The following is a 26,120-nucleotide window of genomic DNA, read 5'->3' on the forward strand; positions in this document are numbered from 1 at the left end:
TGATCTAGAAATAATGGTGTTTACTTATATATTATGTTTGCAAATATGACCATCCAGTAGTTTCCAGAAGGAAAAGGCTTCATACACACACCAAATTATGTCATTAAAATAATGTTTGTGTAAAAATGTGGTTAAAAGGTAAGAGTGCGGTCAAAAGACAGACAACATGAATAGCTCTGTATAAAAAACAGCAGTTAAAGGAAAGTCCCGAGCATGAAGAACAGAAATCTGTGCACAGTATGTGTGTTTCGTTCCACTCACTGCGTCTTCTGTATCCTCCCACTCCACCTCTGAGAGATCCACGCTGTTATAGTTTGGCTTTGGCTTGAGCTTCTTTCCCTCTTTATACTGACACATTCACACCCACATACATTAAATGTAGAAGACATCGATTTTAATGCACTTAAAAACAACATGCTTTTTGAAAGGGACCAGTGTGATGCTTACGAGAGGTCGAAGGTCGGGATGGGAGAGGATATAACCATTGTTGGTGTTCAGGAACGCATAGCCGTGAACCCCGAGCTGAGACAGAAAGTCAAAATCATTATGAAGTATTACTTAGACTGAAGATTAAAAAAACTATAGCCGTTTAGAAGTGTGGAATCATTTCTATGGATACAGTCTGTCTGTGGGTGGGATCAGTTATATTACAAATTGAGATCTGGGACCTGATGATGTTTTGTAGGCACCTTGTACCGAGGAGCCAATCTCATGAGCTCTTTCAAAGGCACATCGGTGCCAACCACACCAAGGAGGATGCCATGCGACAGCTTGAGAGAGAGACAGAGAGAGACAGAGAGACAGACAGAGAGAGAGAGAGAGACAGACAGACAGACAGACAGACAGAGAGAGAGAGAGAGAGAGAGAGAGAGAGAGAGAGAGAGAGAGAGAGAGAGAGAGAGAGAGAGAGAGAGAGAGAGAGAGAGAGAGAGAGAGAGAGAGAGAGACAGACAGACAGACAGACAGACAGACAGACAGACAGAGATAAAGAGAGAGATAAAGAGAGAGACAGAGAACAGAGAACAGAGAGAGAGACAGAGAGAGAACAGAGACACAGAGAGACATTTGGAAGAATGTTAGCAATTTTCAATTCTGTGACATCATCGAAAAATGTAATGTTATTAATAGGTGCCCCAAAATCTGTTTGTGTTCCGAAATTCTTAACAATATCTCACTTTGTGTTCAGCAGAACTAAGAAATGTATACAGGTTATGAAACAACCTGATGACAGAATCTTTTTTTGGGTGAACTGTCCCTTTAAGTATAGTTCCCCGTGATTGCTCAGTTTCGTGAATACAATAACAAAGTTGGGCTATCATGAATGTGTGCTCTTTGTAATGTGTAAGCGTTGTAAAGAATCACGAATTAATTCAAACAGGAATTAAATATTCCTCTCTTCCGTTTATGATTTCCAACCATATGTGCGTGTTAGGACACCATAGGGAACAGAACCGGAACAGCTGCTTGAAGGAGCCTGTGAACAGTGGAAATCTCAGCAGTCTACACACAGAAGTCATTAATTTACTTTATCTCATATAACCAGGAAATCTATCAAAACCGCTACAGCGCACTAAACGATTCCCTTTATAGACAAATGCATTTGAATTAAAAACAATTTATTCATTGTGTTCAACAAGAAACAGTAGATGCCATTTATTTTAACGTTGTGTTTTGGGAGCAGGATTTAACTCATTTAAAACATACAACGCTCTGCATAAACAATCTTTTTCATTTTAGCGATTTAATATATCAAGGTCATAAAACCCATACGTAACAATAGTAGCCTATAATCAATTTTGTATGTTCATGCCAATTCCTCACGAAAATTAAGTTTGTCCAAATTTGTCTTGCGATACTTTAACCATGACGTTTGTGTTAAATAAGGGCAAGACACATTTCTATCGATCCGGCAAATAATGTTTACTTAAATGATTATTTACTATAATAAAAGCACAGTACTGTCTCATCCACAGCTAGCTCCCGCCTTTTTCTTTCGTCGCGAGGCCGACTTTACCGATGAAGCTTTCTCACTATGGAAAGCTTAGTTTAACTATAGTTTTACAAATGGCAAATAAAAATACAAAAACAAAGAGTTTACTATAATAAAGTAACTTAAAGACATATTTTATTGTATCACTTATTTCTGAGGAGCATCGCTTTTATGTATGGCAGATAAGAACTCACTGTTTCTTCTTTCTTGCTGAAGACAGGCATGGCCACAGAGGTCATCAGCAGCAAGCTCTCGGCCTGCGTGTTAAAAAGCTGAGAGACAGAGAGGAAGAGGGATGACACTGACCGAACCAAAGGTATTTCAGATAACCTGAGTGAGATCTGGAGTCAACACTGATACTCATATTAAGTGCAGGTGCTTCTCTGGTAGTTGGTATGGCCACAGACTTTCTGAACAAAAGAAACACGACAATGCTTCCATCTACCAAAAATGTGCCTCTACACATTGACCATATGTTAATTCATCGCCCAGATTTCCTCCTACAATGCAGGGACATAAAAAGTTGTGTAGATACGATGTGGACCTTATTTAGAGATTCCGAGTCTAGCAATATAATAAAAAGTAAAAAAACATAATACACAGCTTTTACATTAGTACCAATATAACATCGACTTACTTAATGTTGTATTTAACTACATTGTGTTACCAGGGGGATGAGGGAATTGTTACTAGATCTAAACTGCAAGAACACGACCTATAGCACTGCAGAATTAAGGTGTACTGGATTTATTTTGCACTACTATAAAAAGCAAAAGACTGTACCTCAGCTGTATTGGGTAGCTGGGATGAGATGAGATGGATGACATGGAAGAATGATTGATGTAATGAGGTAACACAAACAGAATAATGAAGGTTTGGGACAATAATACAACTTTCTGCATATAAAAGGACTCGGCTCACCACACTGTCCATGTAAGCCTCCGTCCAAATGATGTCATGATCATGGTTGATGACCATTGGCCTGCTGAGCACATGAAGATATTCCATCACATTCTCCTGTACATCCGCCAAAGTTGAGATGTGGGTGTAGTAACCTAAAAACACATGCAAAGAAGTACAATGAGAATGAAACTGTGGTATGTAACCAGCAGAGGGCATCACTGTCACAATATTTAATTATATTTCAATAAAAATGTGTTTGTTAATAGTACTGGCTATTAGTACTCATTAGCTCAAATATATTCCCGCTATGCCTTAACTGCATTAGATCTCACCTTTATTGTTGCAGGCAATCCATTTGACATTGTTTGCAAATGTCAGCTCTCGTCCAATCAGATAAGTGAACACACGCACCTGTTTTGGAAAATATCATGTTAGCAGAATTTTCCATACAGAATTTTTATTTATTTATGGTGACTGTGTCTGTATTTTTGGTACCTTGCGGTCTGGCCAGTTGAACTCCTCAAACACCTGCTGAAAATCTTCCATGGCCCCATCAGTGATCAGCATTATCGCCTGGTTACATAAACTACCCCTGCCCTCTGCTGCTGCCTACACACACAAGATACCTTTAAATATAAGAACATCTATACAGATACATACACACGGTGTCAAACACATACATGCCTCATTCAGAATCTTGAAGGACTCTTTCATGGCTTTCTTTACTTTGCCTTCACCCTTCACCTGCAACTCCTCCACCAGCAGTTTAAAGTGCTACAGAAAAGAATGAAAGGATGGCACAAAAAAGCAACACCTATTAAGATCTTCATCAGCAACTTAGTTCACTACTTGTGCAAGTAAAAATACATTACCTCCCGGTTGTCCAGGTCGGCCTGTACCAGTGTACCTTTAAAACAGGGCTCTACATATCGGACATAATCACTATACTGGAGAGAGAGAAGTGTTATATCTCTGATAACCATTTGACTATTATTCTAATAAAGGAGTAGTCACAAAGCCATACTGTTCTTACTGCGATGACGTTGACAAAGTCATTTTCGCTGAGTGTATCTAGTATGGTGTTTATGGTGTGTTTTGCGATGGTAAGCCTTAAACCCTTCATACTGCCGCTTATGTCCACAGCGATGATGATATCTTTGGGGGACGTCGCAGCCTGGATATACCTGAGAGAGAAAAAGCATTTCTTGTTGAAGATCAAACATATAGTCTACATATTTGACAAAAATATGCTTGTCTACTTAAGTTAAAGCTCTTATGGGCCTTGACAAACAGTCAGGACCTTTCACATGAATAATTCCTTGAACGGATAATGGTGTGGGAAGTCTCATGTGCATAATGTTCTCAGAGAAGGAAGTAATAGGATCGCCATAAGAAGATAAGAGAGAGAGACCGGACGGATTGTACTGTAACAGCAGAAGTCACGTTTATATCATTTTATTCACCTAACTTCAGTTTGATTATTTAACTTGTTTAATAGACCACTTAGCATGGCAACATTATTTGAGCTCAGCGACAAGAACCAAGCCATTGTGCTTTCCGCTCGTTGTGACTAAAGAGATTTTGTGTATTAGTAGTATAAGCGTTAGTCCTGGCAGAAGGTGTTTGAGGAAACTGGGCAGAGAAACATAGACAGACGTAGATGTGAGTCATGGAAAGGAATGAAGACGAATCGTTCACTAAGATCTGCGACCTGCTCACAAATCCGGTTAGACATTCAGGAGAAATTATTAATATAATAATTCTTGCAAACGTTTATTTTGCAACCAGAGGGGATGTACATGCCCGGATCTAATTGATTTAGCATTAGTATTATCATTAGGCATGCACACATCACAGACAGACGCATACTCATATTCAAAGACTCACCAGTTGCGATTCCTGCCTTCAAATGTGACAACTCCATTTTCATCAGGTGTCCACTGGATACCTTAAAAATATAGATTTTGTTCACTATTTGTTTTCTCATGCAATGTTTAGAGAGAAAAAGATTGTTACGTGCATTTGTTTGTAAGATCTCAAGAACTGTAGGAAGTCTAACTTTAGCTGCTTGGTTACTGTGTCAATACCGTGATGACATGATGATAAATGAGAGAGGCAGGGACAAGAGGCTGAGTCATTGTGACCATTAATTACACCAGTCATTTTGAGTCAATCTGACATCCTCAGCTGTCTGTCATCCTGTGTCTGAATATTTAATTATTTCCCATTGTGTATGTGTGTGTGTGTTTTGTGCCTTTGTAAGAATAATAACTCCAATCACAGTGTTGCACTCAGTAACCCTGTAAGGTTTACCGGGGTAAAGTCTGAAGAATCCCGTTGAACTGCCGAAATACTGCCACGTAAGAGTCGGGTCCTTTTCAAAGTTACTGACAAACACTTCGTTTAGAGCTTCTGACATAAACACCCCGTTCAGAATATCAGGGTCTGGAGAGACATTGAGAAAGAGAGCTTGATCTTTAGTTTTTAATCAGGTCACTGTTTTATATGCGTTTGTCTTTCTTAATGTACCTTTGTTATAGACATTGGTGGGCACTTGTATGACACTCTGCTGGGTGTTAACTGGCAGTTTGTTAAAGTGTTCATTCTCCTCCAGAGCAAATTCACCACCCAGCGACACATAGTTTCCTTCCTCATCCAGCGTGTTAATCAACATTGAATTGTAGTAGTCAAACTGTGCAAACATCAGACAGAAAATAGCATATAGATTACAAATACAGCATAGCATACAAGTTAGAAATACAAGCATATTAATGGATGGATTAGTGGCCCACCTGCAATGTTTCGTTAAACTCGTGATATAAATCAGCATCCTCTGCTGTCTCTGCCATTCTCTATTTAAACACACATAAATAGATTTCAGAAGATAAGGTTTTAATTAATTTAGAGAATTTTGTTGTATCAAATAAAAAGTGGTATAAAATAAAATAAAACTTTTTACAACTATGCATTTTATCATACTATACTATAATACTATTATAATTAAATTATAATATAACATTTGCTGATAGACTGATAAGTCAATCTTATACCTTGACTGATTTCATCTTCCTGCCCAGCATGTTCTCCATTTCTTCAGCAAATTCCTTCACCATTTTAAAACCATCCACCTCCTCCATCTTTACTATGGACTCCACATCTTTATACTTCTATACACACACAAATGATAAGACATTAAAAATGATTTCCGACTACAGCACAAACAGTATAAACGTCGCAATTGTTTATTCACCAAAGCTTTAAATGGCCTTTTAAAACTTTAATGGAGTCCAAATTCTCAAAAGGATGAACAGTGCACAAATCACTTTATTTACAGAAAACTCAACAAACTGCAGACAAACCGCTCTTAATCCAATTTACTCAAAGCATTACGTTCCAATTCCTCTCTATTGAATCCCTATTGCAATCTGAATAAAGATACCAGATCCTAAATCAAAGATGACAAAGTCCTGCTCTCCACCTATAGGCCATTGTGTTGGAACAGGAGGTCGGCTGGGGATAATCCACCTCCACACAACGCTGTAAGAGTACCAGGCTTTATTCTAAACTTAGATTAGACGCACAAACACAAAAAAGAGACAAAGACAGAGAGAGAGAGAGAGAGAGAGAGAGAGAGAGAGGAGGAAATGCAGTGGTCTGGGAAGGTTAATCCTCTTCTGCCTCACTGTTCAGGCACATTCTGCTCTGTTACTGCACTAATAAAGGGCCTTAAGGTGAAAGACCGCCCACATATTGAGGTCAGATATAAACTGGTCATTATTTCTCTTGTTGTTGTAGGCAGATGGGATGCTCGTAGGCTGGTACCGTCTCAGATGTTAACAGTAAGAAAGAACGTTAATTAGAGTGTTATGCGAATTCAAGCAGATGCCGGATAACTGGACACAGCTGTAGCTAACATTCACCAGCAGTTAGACACATTGCTAATGTAGGGATTTTCCGATGAAGCCTGCAGCGGCTGCAGATTATCAAGCAATATCAGAAATGTCCCTGCTGGCTTCGGTGTTAGGATTGAAATGTGGGGGCAAAGTCACAGTAATCATATGTTTACAGGTGAGAAAATTGCTAAATTGCTAAACACCTCGCAATGGGTGACAATTACTCCATCAATCCTCGAGTGTCTTAATGGACAAACCTTCTGTAAGAGTTGAGCACCCGAGTATCTGTTCGACAAGGCGGAAAGTTGTTTTCCAAACGCATTGGCCCACTGTTGAACTCTGTTAAATACACAAACAAAATGCATTACACATTAAGAATGCTTTCACTGTTGAATTTTGTCCAAGCAATCAGCATGTCAAGAAGCATATCACAGCTGTCCTTATGAAACCTTTTATCTCCATATTTTGTGATTTTTATTTAATGCCATATATCATTATAATTAGTCACCCTTTGTTTGTTACTGGGTTTTGTAAATATCTAACTGATAAAAGTATTAAAAAGTGCTTGAAAAACATTGAAAAAATTCAGTGTTTTTTTTCAATTTCCTGAACAATGATAACAGACATAGACAGTTTTCCATCTTTCTCTTACGTTTATAAAGCTTGCAGTTTATTAGTGTACTGTATACTATAATTATAAAGTTTCAAGGTCATTTCCCACTACAGTATAAAGAATCACATTTGTGTCCTCGAGCCAAGGAGATTTTGTACAACTGTCGTGGTGCAATTCTAGGGTCACATTTCTTGAAAATGGCAAATTCCACTGGATCTGGTCAATTGTGAAAAATTCAACTTTGATTTGAGCATTTATTGATTAAGCGTCTTATGGTGTCTTTTGCGTCTTGTGTGTGCGTGTGTGTTGCCATGTTGAGGTTAAGCTTTGGCTTGTAGTCTTTTGGATGAATTTAAAGGGTGGCAGGAGGTGTGTAGGTCAGGACCTGCGAGCATTAAGATGAGATTTAATACTGCGCAAGAATTCAGGGGAGAGTTTTAAGTGGTGCATATCTCTTTAAAAGTGGTTTACAAGGTCATGTTTACCATTCTCCTAATATTAAGTAAAGGTACTGTAAACTTCAGTATAGACTATGAGAATGACTTTGTAAAGTATTTAAATTGAGTTATAACGAAATAAAAGTAAAGTTGGGGTTGAAAGGTGGTACTGGATGTATTGTGGAGTGGTGTAAGAGGTCAATTATTACGTTGTTTTTTGTGTAAAGGTAGAACAGTGAGAATGTAACATAACTATATATCAAATACCTATAAAAAACATTGAATTTGTGGCAGCGGGGCGTTAAAAGCAAGTATTTCCTTTTGGGGCTACTGGACAGATTTTATATTTGTGGGGTTGATGATGTGTATTGAGTCAAGAAGGTTAACTTGGGTTGAGATGCACTCACATTTCTGGCGATATCCTCATCTGAGCGTGCGTTTGGATGGTCCAGCTTGAAAACAGCACCCAGAGTAGCGTGACGCCAACGCTTCTCATTCTACCCACCAACCACATGCATAAAACAGCAGTCCAACTGTCAGTTCCTGAGACCTCGTGCAGTAATCTCAGGGATGATGTCAGATTTTTAGATCACACAGTTGATGCGTTTAGCACAGAAGGCACTCTGGAAGATTCGGAAGTGTGTTTTTGGGTGACACAGTTTTCTGAATCTTCTCCTTAAATAGTTTCATCCGGTTCTATTTTCTCTTGATCATCCAACCATTGCATTTAAATCTCATCCTTCCTCTTTTTAACAAGTTTTCTTCATCAAAAAACTGAAAAAAGTTGTTCTTGCTTCTCTGGAGGCTTTAGGAGTTCCACTTATGACGTCTTCACCCCGTCTGACCAGTAACTTCTGCAGTTCCAATTCTCTTTCTCTCTGTCCCTCATCCTGAGTTCAGCGCAATAGGAAATGTTTAGGCTAAAACAGAATGAGACACACACACACATACACTCAATCTGCCCTCCCCACTACGATAATCCACATGGATTACACTCACCTCCCTCTTTGAGAGAAAGAGAGAGAGAAAAGATGTAGTGTGGGTGAGGGGCAGATGTATTGGAATCAAGAGTGAGAAAGAAAAGGTTTTGTAGTAAAAGAGGATTATTAATGCTTCTGAAGACAGACCTAGTTTGTCGGTCATGAGGACAGACAAACTCGTACCACATATCCAACAAAATAATGGAGATGTGAAGGCACTCTTATTGTTAAACGTATGAATGCTATTTTATAATATTTTTATCACAATATGAAGAGTGTATTTGCAAAAACATGTTTTTGTTGTGTTATCATGATTTAATTGTGTTTTATGTTAAAAAATCTAAACAAATGTTCTGTTTTTGCAAATAAACTCTTTATATATGTTATTATCATGGTATTGTGTTGCATTTATTTTGGTCAAATGTATTCACTGTTGATATGAGGTTACTTCCTCTTCATGTAAATTCTAGTTCCTCAATCCTTATATTATCAATGTATTTACACTCACAACAAAATTCCATATATATTTCCACATATATATTGTCTTAATTTTGACAAGCATATTTATTATTTGTAACATAACACTTCTTTTTTTCTGCAGAGTCCTATCAAATAATCTGTCCCCTAATGAAATCTCATTGAAAACCACAGTATTATATTTAATTATATCACTCATAATTTAGATTCAGAGGACTATTAAAACTACCGTCCAGAGTAAACGTTTCACTAACACACACACTCGATTTGCTAGTGTCCAGATGTCATGCTCTGGATTTCTGCTGCTGACCCAGTTAGTGTAAATAACAGCGCACATCCTCCAGACAGATACCTGCAGTGAGTGCGTGTTTATGCTAATAGATGTGATCTGAGGGTATACATTCAGAATACACAATAGTGCATTTTAGTTCTAATGTGCAGTAGTGCATCTTGGTTAAAAATGAAATGATAAATACTAATTTACAGCGAGTGTGCTAGTAATGTTAATACGTGTTTAATGAATAGTGAACATGAATAACTTAATAAGAAGTAACAAAGTTATGATTATGATTCTGCATTTTGTGACCCACACAGCTATCCAGGATTGCTTCCTGTGTTAAACAGATGACTCATAATGGGACAGCGCATGGAGATACTGGAGATTAATGCTAACAACGTTCACTCTATCAGCTGAACCCAATGAGTACCCTTCAACCGCACTTCAGTGTTTACTCACCCCGCAGCACACACATTCCCAGCAGCAGTTTTGCAGGTACTATTTAGATTTGAAATTGCTTGAGAGTTCATTGGCTCTAATGCTTATGATAGCCATAAACCCACACAATAAATTATTAACTGAAGAGCCTGGGGAATAACACCTCTCCTTATTGAAAATGTTGTTTTTAATGAGGTTTTTACATTTTGGTAATAATTCAGTCAGACACACTAATAGAGTTACAGAATTTCCCTAGGGCAAAGATAGCGCTCTTGCTATTGTCACTGTCTGGTTTTTAAAAGACTTCATTTAACATCAGCCACCAGTCTGCACAGCCTGGTGTTTACTTCAATGTTATACCCCTGTAATCATAGAAAAAAAATAAACATAAAAATAGACAGTAACAAATGTAAAACAGTACAGCGTATGGGGTGGTGGGATGTTTTTTTAATAAGCAAAACAATGTGAGAAAAATGATCAGCATGTCTACAAAACTGTTAAACACTTGATGGAATTAACAGAGTTTATGAAAAAAGGGTCACCTAGAAAAATCCAGCATGTTGATCAAAACAAAGGAAACACACCATAGAAAAATATAATATATTTATATGTACAATTTTTGTACACCATTTCAACAAAATCCATTTCTGTTTCCTCTGTGAGATAAGATGTTTAAATTAATAACCTAAAGAATACTATTTGTTTCGTACTGGTTTGGGCAGGGATGAGAACTCTGTATGGTTTACCTATGATATGCAGGAAACCAAGACATTTATGTCTGATCTTATCCTGATTTCCGTCAAAATATGTGTCTTTTATATTATATAAGAGTCCATGGTGCAGTCTACAAACTCCTTTTTTATTTCTTGTCTCTGCTAAGATATGCTACATAAAAATTATGCTTTCATTAAAAAGGATAATGTCATTCCAATCATTCACCTTTTACTTCAGATTACAGAAATCACATTTCTTGACCTGTTATCTGAAAGCTGCATGTAAAATCCATAATAAAATGTTCCTCCCAAGAATGTTAAAATACTTATTAAGATTCAGACATCTAAAATCGCAGGTTGATATGACATTAAGAACATCCAATTTAGCCACAACCTGACACGAATCTGGTGTCAACTTACTGAAGGCTACAAGCTCTACACTCACGACAGCAGGGGGAGTCCTGAGATGGGATGACAGCATGTGTACAGACTGTGAAAACTTTGCGTTTGTAATGCAGATGGTGTTCCTTCTTCAGAAAGGTTTTGAGTTGGACTCTGTTGCTAGACGGGAGACATATGCTTCATAGATGGTGTCTAGAAATGAGACATCGTTCTGAAACATATGGAGAAAAACAAACCATTAGAGTCAGAGCAATGATCAATCCCATGTGTCTATTAATGACATATTGTTTTCCATATCATATAACGCGGGTGGGCATGTCAGTGCGTGTAGAAAAAGCTCTATCTCTATCAAGATATCATCCAATGTTTGTTTTAAATATGACTGAACCTTGATCATGTCACATGCACACTGCTTTTCCTGTATTGCAAAGTTCTGATAGCAAACAAATATCATGTAAGATAGCCAAGCAATGGGTTTGGTTCTAACCGTAATGAGATGGAGCAGTGTGGCCTGTAGCTGAGTTTTGGTAAGTGCCTTGGGTTCTGCTGGGTCAGGTTGTAATTCTGTTTTGGTGGTTGTGGTTTTAGTCTTAGCAAACACGCTGGGTGAGAGGAGGAGGGTTGGGGCTACTGTTGCTGGGATACGTTGTGGTGAGATCACCTGCAAACACACACTCACACAATAAATCGGATATACCGCTTCAGCATGATAGGACAGTTAAAACCACTTTATGTTATAAATTTTATGCAGAGGATGATTTTATTTACCTGTGCTGGATTGGTTTTGCTGAGACTGGAGTTGCCGGTGGTCAGGTTGGATTGTAAGAGCTCCTGACGGGGGTTCAGTTCCTGCTCCTTCTGCACCAAGGTGAGCCTCTGCAGAAGCTCATTGGGTGACACTACACCGCTTCCCAGTCCAGCAGGGGGCGCTTTGTTGGCAGGGAGATACAGCAAGTGCTGTGCCTGGGTCGATCCTGATACTTTAGGCTTAGGGTGGATTTGGAGCCCCACCCCACATTCTCCCTGAAGGCTTGGCGAGACCCCTGTCACATGAGGAGGGTTCATTAACAGTCTTTGTATTGGGTCAGGCTGGTTCTGGACAGCACCATTTTCACAGAGACGGCTCTTTGGGGACTCAGACAGGGGCTGCAGGAGTGACCCAGACATGAGCTTGTGGATGGCTGGACAGTGTTGCATAGGGGGGTTGGAAAGCACATGACCACCTGGTGGGGACGGGTCATCGTAAGACAAAGAACGGGCTACTGTAGATCGAGCTGGGCCTGTTCTGTTGACACTTGAGCTGGGTTGTAGGGAGAGAGAGTCTGGCTTTGGCTGAGCACCAAACAAAGCGGTGACAGAGAGGGGTTTGGGGTCCATTTTCCTATCCTGAAAAAGCGGAAAGCATAGTTTTTAGATTTAATGCGTTTGCAGGTTGCGTTTATGTTACATTTGCACTGGATCATAAAAAACATATAAAAAGAGATCATATTGTACCTGCTGGGTTTGTCCCTGTATGTGCTGGTCTTGTGCTGGTTTAAGAGGAATAGGTTTAATAAGATGTGGGTTTCCATAGATGACACCACCACTGCCAATCTCTTTTGGTTCAGAAGTGACTTTTCCCTATAAAGAAGAAACAAAGTGAGTGAAATCTATTTAGATGAGCACTGGGGACCTCTAGTGCACAGAAAACTTGTATGCTAGAAATTGAAAATAGTTGTGTGTCACCTTGTCATAGTCATCTCGTGCTTTAGTGAGCATCTGCAGTATATCCACCCCCGGCTCCGCTGATCGTGGAGATATGCAGCTGCTCTCCACCTGCGCCCGTAGCTGTTGTTCTTGTCCTGCCAAACTGATAGATACAAAAAAAAAAGAGTGTGAAAAAGAGCAAGGGCAGGGAATTTAAAGCCAGTTTTGATCCTTAAAATAAACAAAATTGGACCTGAATGTTTTATGACACCAGGTTATTTAACTGATTCTTGAATGTATGCCAGACACTGTGCTAAAACACTGTATGAATGTGTTGAATTCCCTACTAATACATCAAGAAATTGTGTTTGCAGTATGAAAAGTTATGGCATTTAAATTCTTTTGATAGTTTTGCAAAATGTAATGAGTGGTAAACACTTGTTGTGTTTCTTAAAGGGATAGTTCGCCCGCCAAATATATTCTGTCATCATTTACTCACCCTCTTGTGGTTTGACTTTCTTTCTTTCATAGAACATAAAAGAAGATATTTTGAAGAATGTTGTTAAACAGCACCCATTCACTCGCATTTGTTTTGTGTCCATACAATAGAAGTGAATGGGTGCCAGTGCTGTTCGATTACCAACATTCTTCAAAATATCTACTTATGTTCCGTGGAAGAAAAAGTAAAAACACAAGAGGATGAGTAAATGATGACAGCATTTTAATTTTTTAGGTAAACTATCACTTTAAGTTTATAGTTCATTGCGCGTACAAATGTGGATTAAAGTGAGGCTTTGCAGCGCTCATAATTCGTTTTGTAATGAGGAAAGGAATTTTAATTAGGATTAGTACACAGTCCCCCGGTCTCCATAAATTCGAGGTGATGTCAAAATGGACCCAGAATAAGTCACGTTTCTTACAACTCGCATCCCTTATGAGAGCAGAAAGATGCTGCAAATGGAGGAAAAACTCACGTTTTCATGACTTCTGCAATGCGTTGACAGTCTTCTTTATCATAAAACCAAATTCCGTAGATGGACACTGCCAAAAAGAGCAAACAAACTATATCAAAAACAATATAAACCAATCAAATAACAAGATAATACTAACAAATCAAGAATAGAATAAGCTGTAACGCAGTTCGCTGTAAGTACCAAGGAAACTGACATGAATTTTGTTAATGACCACACAATCATAATGGCGCCATACTCAAGTAGACATTCCTTTCCCAGAGTCCAAACTCCCAAGTCCCCAAGCAGAACCAGTGCCAACCGCTATACCAACCTACTAGAGGAGTCATCTGCCTCTGAAGGCTCATAAGTCACCAAATATTTTCTTTCAGGATCATACAAGAAACAACCTGACTATATTTCAGTGTTTTGGCATCAGTTATTGGTCACTTTAAAGAACAACTACATAGGACTAACAGCAGAGATTTCTTTGAAGGGTGCAGACTGTAGTACTATCAAGATGCCAGTGAAGTAGGCAGTGAGGTTTGAGGACTAAACTTAGAGTCTGGTGCTGACAGCTGCATCAGGACCTGTTCCATTCACCTCCACAACTAGACAATAGAGATAGCCGAACCCAGAGCAGTAAGAGAGAGAGAGAGAGTGAGGGTTGGTGCTGTATCCACATCGTCCATTCTCAGAACGCTCTCAAAGAGCACCAGGGGGGTCATTGCATGGGAATAAACCCAAACAAAATACTGCCTGGGAACCGGAGTACACGCGCAACTGAGACCAAGAGAGAGAGCAAGGGGAGAAGAACACGGTGAAGGGTGAAGAGACACAGAGAGAGACCAAGAAGATGAGAGCAGACTGCAAGACCTTTTAAAGTCACATTTAGAAAAACAAAGCGAAAGAGCTGAACTTTGTGTCCTTCCTCGTGTGGAATCATAGTTCGGGAGCGTTAGCTTCACGTTTTACTGAATGGAGTTGAATTTACACAAGAGCTCGAGGAGACTGAACTTCTGACCTGCTTCAAACTGACTAAAGCTTTTATCTGCAAAGGATTCAAACCTCAGAGAGAGAAGATGCTGCAGGGGCTGTTCAGTCGGCGCCGGCTGAAACACGAGCGACTTGAGGAGGAGGTAGAGGTGCGATTCAAAGGGAAACTTGTGTCTGAGAATGAGCTGGGCTACTCATACGTACGGCCAGGCGGTAAGAGCTCTACATACTCCAGAGTCCTGCTTAAAACTTCCTGCTACACCATCACAAATCACAGGCAAAAGGGCATTTATTTAGGAGATGAGGTGACAGAATCCAGTACACTTGGAACTTGAGAGAGAGAGAGCGTAATTTTACTTTATACATTTTTTTCTCTGTTTTCACAATACAATGTTATCTAACAAATCTTATTTGGTAAAACATTATTTGGTTGGACGCTCGACCTGTAAAATCTCACCTGCATGCCGATATGGATACAGACTTGTTTTGTAGTTTCATGCTGCGTAACATTCCATTCAGTTGGTCAGTTTTCATGCAGTTGTTTTTGCAACACTCTAAAAACGCTTCTGCAACGCTAATCACTTGTAGTCCAGCTGAAACAAGATCTCTGCCTCATTCAAAAGTATCCAAGACCTTTCCGTATACATGCTATCAGTACGTTTTTATCAAGAGTTTCCTTGGAAATGTGTAAGAGAGTTGTTATCTAATCAGGATTGGGTGGCTGGGTCTGTGATGCTGGCAGGAAACTGGGAGAGAAACACACACACCATATAAGGCACTGTGGCTATGAGGTCTCTCATACAGGCACGTCTGCCAGCAATCTCTGATCTCGCTCTCTCTTACACACCAACACACAGACGCCAGTCTGACAACTCTCTCAATCCAGACACACTTTTACTGCCGTTAACTTGTTCAGTTTTGGATTGATGCTCACCCTGTGCTTTCGCACGCTCACAAATACACCATACGTTCATGTTAGAGAAGTGACCATCAGATGACATTTTCTTGTTTAACTAACCAATCCGCCAGCCCGAAGTTTTGATTTCTGAGCCTGTTAGGTTTTAACACAGGTATATATAATGCAGAAACTAACCACACGTGAAAGTAGTTGTTTAAGAGATAAATATGACTGATCATATGACCAATCAGGCTTTAGTAGGATTATTTATAAATAAATCTGGGTAGAGAGACTCACAGCGGGCATTCCTGTAGAGGAGAAAAGGATGCTGCAGCTGAAAATCTAATTCCTTAGTGATGGGTTCTGTCAGGTTTTCCATGCTCAAGCGATTCAGGATGGTGAAGCCATGCCTGGGGGAAGCGAGCCTGAAACACAGAACTTACGTTAAAAACTGACTAAGGAGGGTAAAGCTAAGGAGGGGTAAAGTATCTAAACAACTATATGGACAAATGTTCAGATCTCATTCAACAAATTAACCACTCCTGTAATATCTATGAAGACAATGTTAGGGTGTATAGTATTGGTTGAAATCTGAGCTAAATGGTTTTTGGTTGACCAGACTAAGCAAACCATCAGCAAAAGCACTCCCAAACCTGTTATAGACAAAAAGAGTTCCCTCCACATCTGTCTTCTCCTGTCAAGCAAAAAAGGTATATAGAAATATTACAAGTATTCTTATATTACTAAATGCCTTTGTTAATATTTAAACCTTTTTTAACAGTGGTAATTAATTTACACATCCATTATGGCTGACATTAAGGATTTTAATATCACTGTTTACCCATTCATTTGTAATGTTGTTGAATGTATAAAGCGCTACTTGGCTGGCCAGGTCTGTGATGCTGTTGATATAGGGGTCAAGTCTCTTTAGAGCAGACAGACTCATGGCTAAACAGCTCCCACCTCCTATACTTGCGGTCATGATTCCAGCACTGTCTTTTGAACCTAAATAAATGCAAATATCAAATATATGAAAGCATTAAAACACGCAATATAACAGGCATATAACCTTATCGTTAATGCTTTAATAAAATAAAATGTGATGTGATGATGGAATTCACCACCCTTGGAATACAGCCCAGAATAAGAAATTATATTAAATTATTAACCAAGTTAGACATGTTTGTAAACAAACATTAATATAGAGTGAAGCAAATGCATTTCAATTATTATTATAAATAGACTACTAGATGTTCCTAATGGTAAACAACGCGTTATTGCTATACTGTTCTTGTGCGTAGTTGGCTAGCCTTCGTGCAACACATTGACATTTCTTAACGCTTAATAACCTTTAAATAGCGATTTGATATACTGTATACATATCTGTAGCATAACCAGTGCAGGACGAGTTACTCACCGTAGACTACATGAACACTTAAAACAGTAAAGAATGTGCTCAAATCTCAAAATGTGTTGTTTTTCTTTACAAGTGCCACTAAAAAGAATAATATGTATTCCTTGAATAAATAAAGCATGCAAATAGTATATAAACTAAACAAATCAGGCATTCGTGAGTTTCTGCTGTATAATGTGAAACTTAAAAGAGTGAAACTTACCTTACGCTACTCCGAAAAAATGGCAGAAATCCCAATCGGAGATATAAGCACTAGCCAACTCAACAAAGCAGCATTCAAAAACTTGATTTCACTCTACTTGCGGCTGGTGTGTGTTCTCAAACTCTTTAAAACAGTCAAACTAGTAAAAACGCTTTTGGTTACATTTCTAGCTCCTAACCCGCTCACTCTATCGCCATATTTGCGTCGAGACCAGACAGAAGCAGCTGATCTCCGAGCGAGCGCACTCACAGGAAGAACAATCGAGTCAGCGTACCGATCCTCTAGCCACGCCCCTGCAACTTGCATGAGCTCACCTGAGTTCACTATGACTTTGATTTTGCATCAGAAAATGCATGGGTAGTTATGCAGTGAGATAGTTTGCACATGAGAAGCCGTCGAGGATTTTACTCGCATTGCTGCGCTCTGGTAGGCATCGTTAATGGTTGAAATGTTAAATGTTTGTAAATATACTACAAAATATTGACACAATCTGTCTAAAACATACTTTGCAAGCCAGAGGCCCTATTGGCCTTTAAAGGTTTTGTTGTATAGACAGTATTAAGAGTTCCAGCGAATGACTCATTATGGTGTAGGAAAACGTGGAACAAAGGAACAAAACGTGCCATTAAATGAAACACTTATAAGTTTTTCTAACGTTGACAAGTCCTGCAAGTGGGGAGTTAAGCTTCAACCCCTTTAAACACAAATTTTCCTGTATTTTTTTATGAACAGCAATAAAAAAAAAGACAGCGGCCATCCGTAAGCGAAATTGCACAACTCTGGTCGTGTTGCATCTAAGTCAACTCCGATTGGCGTTCTGCACGTTAATTGTTTGCCACTAGAGGGAAGCACTACACAATTACTCGTAATGTATCCCCATTCTCCCAGCAGTTGCCTTTGCGTTTCCCAATTCTAAATGAATACAAACATGCCTGTTTTTACATACAGGCATTTACAACAAATAAAAAGCCACTTGTGTGTTCAGTAATGCCCTTCCTCTTTAAACGTTTAGCAAAGTGTGTTAATTCCCATAATATGTCATGGAGATGTAAATTGAGTCAGCACATAGGGAAGGTTGTGATGCTTCAGCTACAGCATGTTTAGTTAGTTAACTAGTTTTCATTATTACAGTGCCATTTAAACAATCATGCATGACCACAGAGACAAATTTGTCTTGAAATTTTAATTTGATGATCTGTATTCTCAAAATTTATGATCTGTATTCTCAAAATGTACTATTCAATGATGACACTGCTAAGCACATTCCGAACATGTCCTCTGTGCATTACATAAACTAATGTTAATCGCTTATTTGATGATGCTGAAGAGTATGTGCTGACCTCCATCATGAACTTTTGTGAATAGAGGTCTTGGCTGTTGAGTGAATGCTTGGAGAGCTTTTTATTTATTCATGGGAACGTCTGAAATGTTGAAGTTCTACTGTGTGTCTCTTCTTTTACTGTTCTGATTAATTCAATTTTGAAAACCTCTTATTCAAATGCATATGGAGAGAGAGATAGATAGAGAGAGACAGAGAGTGATAGAATAATCTGGGGGGGGGCAGGAGATGTCTCCAGGGACAAATGAAGTTTTCTCATGACCAGAAGGAGGGGCATAACCAGGGAAGGGCCTGCTAAAATCATACTAGCCTATTTGCTGATGAAAGATTCTCAGTCATATTGGTGAAATTCCCAGGCCCCATCATCCCCTTTATCAGAGCCCGACAATCCTGAAAAAGATCAGGAAACGTCTTTCTATGTAGAGATCAGACTGGTAAAGGACAGAAAAAGATAAAATCAGACCAGTAAAATCAACCCTACACCTGCTGCTGACAAACCAAACATTCACCCCAGATTTTTGTTCCATTTTGTCATATTAGGAAGATGTCTAATGGACATTTTCAAACTTAGTTCGGTAAGAGTTATGGCCTATTTTGCTTGTTGTGGTCCAGCTGTGGAATATAGGACAATTTATTTTCTGTAATGATTCAGAATTCATGCAAACTGCTGAAGAAAATACCTGGCCATAATTTTGGTACACCTTGCTGAATTTGAGGTGATCTAGACTCGATCTTCCCAAGTTTGGTTTCCCTTAAGAGATAGAGCACGTCTGGAAAAGCATGGAGGATTTATTCTCCTGTCTAGCGCAGTCACATCTGGAAGCAGTCAGGGAGTCTACAGGGGAGGGGGTTTGGTCGTCAGATCATTGCAGAGAGGCTGGCGGTGGTGGTGAGCGCTCTCTCTCCGCAGGGCCACAGTCTTGACTACTCCCCTTTCTCTCCAATATGGACTGGACACGGCCGATTCCGCACTCTCTTTTCTAACGAGGCGCGACACAAACTACGCCCGTTCTGGAGCATCATAGATGGAATCGATCATATCTGAAGATTTAACCCCGTGAGATCTGGAATATACGCACCGTTTACCTTTTGATGCGCTTTGAACGGTCTCTGAAACTACGGCAGCGCCCGCGTTCCCTGCGTTTCTTCTGGCTGTTGCAGCATCCTATTCGAGCCGTCTCCGATCCGGTTTGATTATCGATTATCGGCACGCGGTGCTGGTATCATGTTTCTTAGGGCCCGGATGTTCCAAAGATGCACTGGTTCGTTTTCTTAGGTGGTTCCTGCGAATATCCTTTCCTGATCTTTAGCTCTATAATGGGGATCAGGTAATATTAACTAAGGCGCAAAAGAAGGAATATCTTACGCCTTGCGTTTTTCATTTTTCTTCCCCCCTTTTTTCTTTGATTTCTTTCCCCCGGGTTGTTTTTTAACTACCCCCTCTTTTTAACAACATTTTTCTTCATTCACCTTCGGATAAAGCCGGACTACATATATGGTAAATGAAAGCAAAAACATGTACATACCGGAGGACACCCTTGAAAACCATCAAGGTAATTTCTCTTTTTGCATTCCCTCTGTTTGGAAACGGTGTATATGCCATATGGATGTGATGTTAGGGGGTACGATAAGTGTCGCTGGCGCTATCATGGGCATGACGCGGGGGTGTACCCGAACCGTTCCGTGTTTAATACCCGGACACATTCTGCGCAGTGATAAGCGATGCTTAAAACCTCTCTGAACAGTGCGATCGCATTTGGAGGACGTTCAACACATGTCACGAAACCTAAAAACTCATGCCCGACAGTTCTTTTGTATTATACGTTATGATCGGTAAATGCGCATATATAGTTGATGAACTTTGAGTGATGGACACGATCGTGTATCTACATTATGCGGCCCCAAATGCGCGCAGATGTCAATCGATTATCCTGTCAGCTCCTTCAGAGATAAATGGCGTCTTAATCATTTCATGCGGCGTGCACACATTGGTTAAGGGGCCATGCCTGCATTGATTCATCACCGATGAAATAGTCCGACAGCTAAAATGAACTCGGGGTTATGTCATCAGGCCACTAGTTCTGGGTGATTGACATGTAACAGGCATATTCTGATCAGAGCACCCCATGCCCCCTCATTCTAGCGTGCATCTGTTGATTTCCCCTTCTTATCAGATAGCATTAACGGCTGTGGCGCAGCAGACGTTATTTCCCCAGGTCTCCACAGGTTGTAGCTTAGCTGACTTAAAGCCTGCAGAAAACCTTGCGTCTCAGTATTTCCCTTTCCTGAGGTCCCCCTCCATCCAGGGCCTCCGGCGGCCGCCTCTTGGCGCCGTGGCAACGGAGTTGCCGACCCATAGCAACAGCGCGGCTCGCGATAAGCCCGCTCCCCGCGCGCGCACCTGCCGCACCTGACTGAACAAACGCAACCGAGCGAAGCCTGTAAATTGCTGTCAATAATGTAGCCCCGCCCCCTCAGGCCTGCCGCACATCTGTCATGCGGAAAGCTCTACAGTTCATTATGGCAACGAAACAATGATGTTTGCGCGCTGTCTGCGAGGGACAGGAATGCGCTTTGATATGCCATTTTGATGGACAGAATTAAACCGTCTTGAACTCTTCGCGGGTTTAAAATAGACTCTGAATGACAACGATGAAGAAGGGTTTACGAGAGTCTAATTTTAGATGATTCGTTTTTGGATTCAGTAGCTTTTTTAAGGAATTTTTTTTAGTCTTGATTTTCATCTTGCCACTTTTTTACACTTTGGTTACCATCGTCTTACTACAAATATCATGGATAAACGTTGGTTCCTGTGATGAGATGATAGTTCATTTGTTCTTATTATGGATTTTGGCCATTACGCATACATCCTTCATAATTTAACCAGTAAGATATACTGTAGATGCACGTGATTTTAAACAAACTTTTTACTATATGTAGCCTATTATTTACTATTACTAAAAGTTTACTTAAAATTTTTGTAAACTAAAAACAAGTCATTATTGAAAACGCAGAGAAACTTCGTAAAGATAAGATACTGTATTTATGAATGGTAAGGTCGATATGTCTGCCTATCACTGCTCAAAACAATTTCTATTCACTTACCAGTCCCTTGACAGTGCTCACAATCAAACTAAGGGACACGTACAGCCATTTGCAGCCTGCACGTTGGTGTCCTAACAGAGCAGGATCTCCGTGGTGGCCCGTAGCTCAGCAGATGTTCATGTTTGTGTTGTATTGTAGCTGCTGACGAGGGCTGGCTTTCAGGTAAACATAGCCTCGTTCAATCACAGGACCAGGGGACAGAGACGTGTCAGAGCTAAACATGAACCTCTTCTGCTAGGAAAACACTCAACTGACTGGAAGATGGAAAGGATGTTTTGTTCGCTGTGATACACCAATAGATTCTGGAATGTTAAATATCTGTTCATAAACATGCTGTTGCTGTTTGCCAGTACATACATACACAATTAGCATTTCTCAGCTGAAATAAAACCCATAAAAATACATTGTTCATTGTAAAGTTGTGTTTGTGGCGTAGACTTGTTTTTGTTGTAAACAGACCTTCAGAATATGAAATTACTGAATAATTCTTAACGTGATGTCACCAGATATGTAAGTCTAATAATTAATAAGGTGTGAATGACATTATTTAATACATTAATTCATAAAGATTGTGTACACTTTGTATATGTATTCATCTCTCTGCCTTTCATACTTTTTTGAAGGTTGTTGGTTTCCCTTGACGCTCATTGATTAAGATGCTCATTGGTAATGAGGGCAGCATTTTCTGGCTTTTTCGTTCTTGGGATTTGTGCCAGCTTCATATGACGGGTAAATCAGGTCATTAGCTGAATTAATATGTTTATGATAGATCTCAAAATGTCTGACGAGGCTCCAGGACGTCATCTCGGAGCCTTGTCCTTGACTTTTCTTCTTCCTGTGGGCAACATAGAATAATCAAGCATTTCTTCCTGCTTTGTTGCTGTCAAACACATCCAGGGGCCCTTTTCAAAAAGGAGGTTCAATCAACTCTTTAGGATAAACCTTGAACTCATATTTGGTTTACTTGGAAAATAAAAAAGCCATCATCAATGGAGCTCCGATTTTATGATTCACCATGGAAACGGCACCAAAAAAGCAACATGGCAGCAGAAAGCACTTGGAAGCGGGGCACACTTTCCCCCCTGCGTACAGTGGATTTACTGATGTGCTGAAAATGACTTAAGTTTAAATTAATAAATAGATAAATGCACCAATAAACAAATAAATTAATTATTAAATGAATGAAACCACAGAAATAATAAAAAACATTGTTTGTTCACACTCGCCATTACTGCGCTAGTTACGCTATTCTAACGTCTTGGTGTCTTTGTGAGATCATATCATGTGCCACGAATGACTGTATTAATGAATTAGTTACTCCACTTACGCTTAAAAAGGTGGAGGAGATCGAAGAGAGAATTTATTAAAGAAAACCTGCTCCCGACCAGGTTAGGTTCACAGAATAAGTGACTATGGTTACTGACTCTGAGTATAAGTTACCTCTCCTTTAGAAACGTGCTTGAGTTACCCTGCTTTCTAGGGTTTGACATACCTCATATTCTGAAACGGAAAACCCAGAGTTTCCCTCATTTCAGGGTCAATATACTCAGTTTTCACTAAACCTCCTTTCTGAAACAGGCCCCAGGTCACCAGAGTCTCTCCTTGCAAGTGTTTCCAGGTTGCTAGATCGCTGGAATCTGTTTGGTATTTTTATTGCTAATGTTTTTTGTTCGTAGCGTTGTTTAATGTTTATGTAACAGATATTTAATGCAGCCCAACATAGACTGCTTAATGCAGCGGAGTAGAGGAAGTTAGCGGTTTGTTTGTTGCTGTGGCTTAGAGAATGTGCCATTAAATGTTAATAGTCTCCGGTTTTATGCTTTGGAACATAATCACAAAGATCTAGATCTTTATATGTCCTGATTGATCCTGATCTTTTTCTGTTTATTCAGACACTCACTTCTGAAACTGAGGATGTTTATTGTCAAATGCATTTGAACGCTCAGTTAGCGAGAAAACAGATTGAGAAGTCTTCCTGGCTGTGCAGAGAAGTTGGTTCTTGTCACGGTGGAATTGTGAGACTTGTCAGATGTTGTATCAGAACAATAACAGCCGCTCATTTGGCCTCCGAGCACTCAAGGAAGTACAGCAATTATCAGCTGTCCCATACGCATTGATTCACTGCATATGCTCTGATGTACAACAGAACCTCAACATATGTTTCTAGACATTGTGAATTGTTATAGATTTACTCTATTGATATGCTTTATTGAAAGAATTGTAACATGTTACTTTTATTATGTACTGTAAGTAATCCCTAGCCAAACCAGTCACTTAGCACATGCTTTTACCTCAAGTGAAGTGACTTGCAATCCACCTGTTGCATGGATAGCCCTCCTGAAGCAACCTAAGGTTATACTACTTGCTCAAGGGCACAGTGGTGATGGCTTGCTTCTAGCCACAAGATGCCTCTTTACCTTCGCTTTTTTGAAGCTACGACGCTATGGTGTTTTAGTATGTGTTGTTTTGGCCCCTTGATATGGTTCCTTTAACATAAATCTGTTGGGTTTTCTTCTGTTTTATTATCAGGTTTCTTAGGAGTACCGTAGTAGCAAAAGCCTCTTCAGCAAGACAATGTTTTATTAAGTGTTGCACAGATAATATCGGCCAATAATTAGTAGCGGTCGATAAAAGCGATAAATCAGCATATGATCAGGGCCAATATATCATATCGATTAAAAGAGGACAGGAAAATGCAATTCATTTATGCTCTTTTAATAGAAAATGTTTAGAAACATCACCAATTTGCTGTTCAATATCAATCGTCATCATCTGAATTAATAACGTTCAGAAAGTTAAGAAATGTTCATTTAACCTGCATAATTCAGCAAATATGAGTTAATATAACCACCAAACTATCGGTATCAGCAGACATCACTCTGAATAATCGGATATCAGTATCGGTGGAGAAATCTAGTATCTGTGCATCTCTAGCATTATTTATCATTTATGTTTTTTATACTGTAGGCACAAAAAGGGAAGCACACCTCATATTCTAAATATACTTAAGGTTAGGAATATGTCCAAATCTCTAACCATGAGTATGAGCCATAATAATAGTGATGGTTGCTATACCAACCCAATCAGTAATACGGGTAAGGCTATATGTCTTGAGTCTCTATCACCACTGCATATGAACTTAATTATGAATTATTCAAGTAAATTGACATCTCTCTTCAATTAAATCCTATTATAACTGACTATGAAATCCTGTTTATGGCATTTAACCTGTTTAATTTGGTAAAAAACTTTCCGTCTGTGTATTTAGCAAACTCAAACATGCTTCATTATACGTTTGACGTGTGTATGCTCCACCCAGCTCATAACTGCACACGTACAGCGTTCAGAACGGCCCGCAGCAGGCCTGCAGTAAGCCTTGCGTATGTCTGTGTGTGTTATTCAGAATTCCCTGCGCTCAATGTCACATCCAGAGCAAGAAGGACACATGAATGGATGGAGAAGTAGATAAGTAGAAGGATGACAGACTGCATGAATAAATGTGTATATGTTAATAAAGCATAAAACAGCTGCTTGTGACACATTGGCACCGCAGGCACCGTCTGCATTATGGGAAAGAACCAAAGCCCCCCGTTAACATGTGAGACAGCAACGGGTCACGACACAGGAGTCTAATAACCATCCCTCGCTCCTCCGAACCAACGTCCCCCCAGCAAAGACTGCACGAGTGCGCGTAGGCGATCTGCGCGTGAACAGGTCTGGACTGAATTAAATGAGTTGTGACTGGTCATAATTATCACTATTATCACTATAATGTCAGTTCGTCATCGTAATATTTCATTTGTAACAGTTTCCATATTAGAAACAGCGATTTCTGGAAATCATTTATTTGCGTCACGTCCTTTGTTTTTGACATGTTTGTTCAGTAAGAGTAAGTCTGTGGTTTGTTTGACTCTGCTTAGTCATACTCTGTTAATAACACGCACTGATCTTTTCCACTCAGTTCATGCGATGAACAACTCCTTGTTTAATTATTTTATCACCAGAAGCAAAACGGTGTTTCTGAGTCCTTTGTAAAGCTTAAGTGTGTCATTTTTCATTGTTCAGATTGTTTTTCTGTAGCACTATCGGAACATTGCACTGTTTGTTTAAACTGTAGTATTCCAGGTCCCAAAAAATGGAAATGGCCTGAAATCCGGTCTCTGAGTGCCCCAGATTATGGTCGAGTCAGACAGGTTGGGATGGGAGAAATTATATTGTTTATAACTATTGTTAAAGCTTACGTCACTAATTCTTATTGTTATGTTTTAAAAATAATTAAATATTGCAAATTCAAATTTTAATAGGACAGTATTGAAAGTGTGAGTATGGTTGTGTTTGTGGGCCATGCCTGATGCGTTTGCTCCGAGTGAATATCAGATCAGCTCCCTACAGACTCCTGTCTGTTTT

The 26,120-nt window shown here is 39.5% G+C and overlaps 3 protein-coding genes across 13 annotated transcripts in view; 1 reads left to right on the forward strand and 2 right to left on the reverse strand.

The window, feature by feature from the left end:
* The window catches only part of cacna2d4a (calcium channel, voltage-dependent, alpha 2/delta subunit 4a), a 29,743-nt gene extending 20,975 nt beyond the window's left edge, over positions 1 to 8,768 (reverse strand). For 2 of the 6 annotated variants that reach the window (XM_079454591.1, XM_079454594.1), the window contains exons 1-18: positions 8,244 to 8,768; positions 7,044 to 7,125; positions 5,944 to 6,060; positions 5,686 to 5,745; positions 5,423 to 5,585; positions 5,207 to 5,338; positions 4,781 to 4,841; positions 3,927 to 4,077; positions 3,766 to 3,840; positions 3,574 to 3,667; positions 3,389 to 3,498; positions 3,226 to 3,304; positions 2,912 to 3,045; positions 2,774 to 2,791; positions 2,185 to 2,262; positions 690 to 770; positions 448 to 522; positions 262 to 348 (exon numbers count right to left, since the gene is read on the reverse strand). In XM_079454591.1, the coding sequence (XP_079310717.1) occupies positions 262 to 348; positions 448 to 522; positions 690 to 770; positions 2,185 to 2,262; positions 2,774 to 2,791; positions 2,912 to 3,045; positions 3,226 to 3,304; positions 3,389 to 3,498; positions 3,574 to 3,667; positions 3,766 to 3,840; positions 3,927 to 4,077; positions 4,781 to 4,841; positions 5,207 to 5,338; positions 5,423 to 5,585; positions 5,686 to 5,745; positions 5,944 to 6,060; positions 7,044 to 7,125; positions 8,244 to 8,350 (1,704 nt within the window). In that variant the 5' untranslated portion in view covers positions 8,351 to 8,768. Of the gene's footprint in view, positions 1 to 261; positions 349 to 447; positions 523 to 689; positions 771 to 2,184; positions 2,263 to 2,773; positions 2,792 to 2,911; positions 3,046 to 3,225; positions 3,305 to 3,388; positions 3,499 to 3,573; positions 3,668 to 3,765; positions 3,841 to 3,917; positions 4,078 to 4,780; positions 4,842 to 5,206; positions 5,339 to 5,422; positions 5,586 to 5,685; positions 5,746 to 5,943; positions 6,061 to 7,043; positions 7,126 to 8,243 lie in introns of all 6 variants that reach the window. The other 4 variants (XM_079454593.1, XM_079454592.1, XM_079454590.1 and 1 more) reach the window with 3 other exon arrangements.
* Positions 8,769 to 10,405: 1,637 nt separating this feature from the next.
* Positions 10,406 to 18,111, reverse strand: dcp1b (decapping mRNA 1B). The gene is made up of 10 exons (XM_079454682.1): positions 17,270 to 18,111; positions 16,495 to 16,658; positions 16,307 to 16,347; positions 15,951 to 16,078; positions 13,784 to 13,850; positions 12,849 to 12,972; positions 12,618 to 12,743; positions 11,892 to 12,509; positions 11,611 to 11,784; positions 10,406 to 11,334 (listed from the first exon to the last, which is right to left on the reverse strand). The coding sequence occupies exons 2-10, from the start codon at positions 16,633 to 16,635 to the stop codon at positions 11,254 to 11,256; spliced, it is 1,500 nt and encodes a 499-aa protein (XP_079310808.1). The 5' UTR covers positions 16,636 to 16,658; positions 17,270 to 18,111; the 3' UTR covers positions 10,406 to 11,253.
* Positions 18,112 to 19,588: 1,477 nt separating this feature from the next.
* Positions 19,589 to 26,120, forward strand: part of cacna1c (calcium channel, voltage-dependent, L type, alpha 1C subunit) — a 91,959-nt gene continuing 85,427 nt past the window's right edge. For 5 of the 6 annotated variants that reach the window (XM_079454672.1, XM_079454674.1, XM_079454675.1 and 2 more), the window contains exon 1: positions 19,589 to 20,161. In XM_079454672.1, the coding sequence (XP_079310798.1) occupies positions 20,104 to 20,161 (58 nt within the window). In that variant the 5' untranslated portion in view covers positions 19,589 to 20,103. The remainder of the gene's footprint in view (positions 20,162 to 26,120) is intronic. The other variant, XM_079454680.1, reaches the window with a different exon arrangement.

The sequence above is a fragment of the Barbatula barbatula genome, assembly GCF_947034865.1.
Source record: "Barbatula barbatula genome assembly, chromosome: 4".
In the NCBI taxonomy this organism is placed as follows: Eukaryota; Metazoa; Chordata; class Actinopteri; order Cypriniformes; family Nemacheilidae; genus Barbatula; species Barbatula barbatula.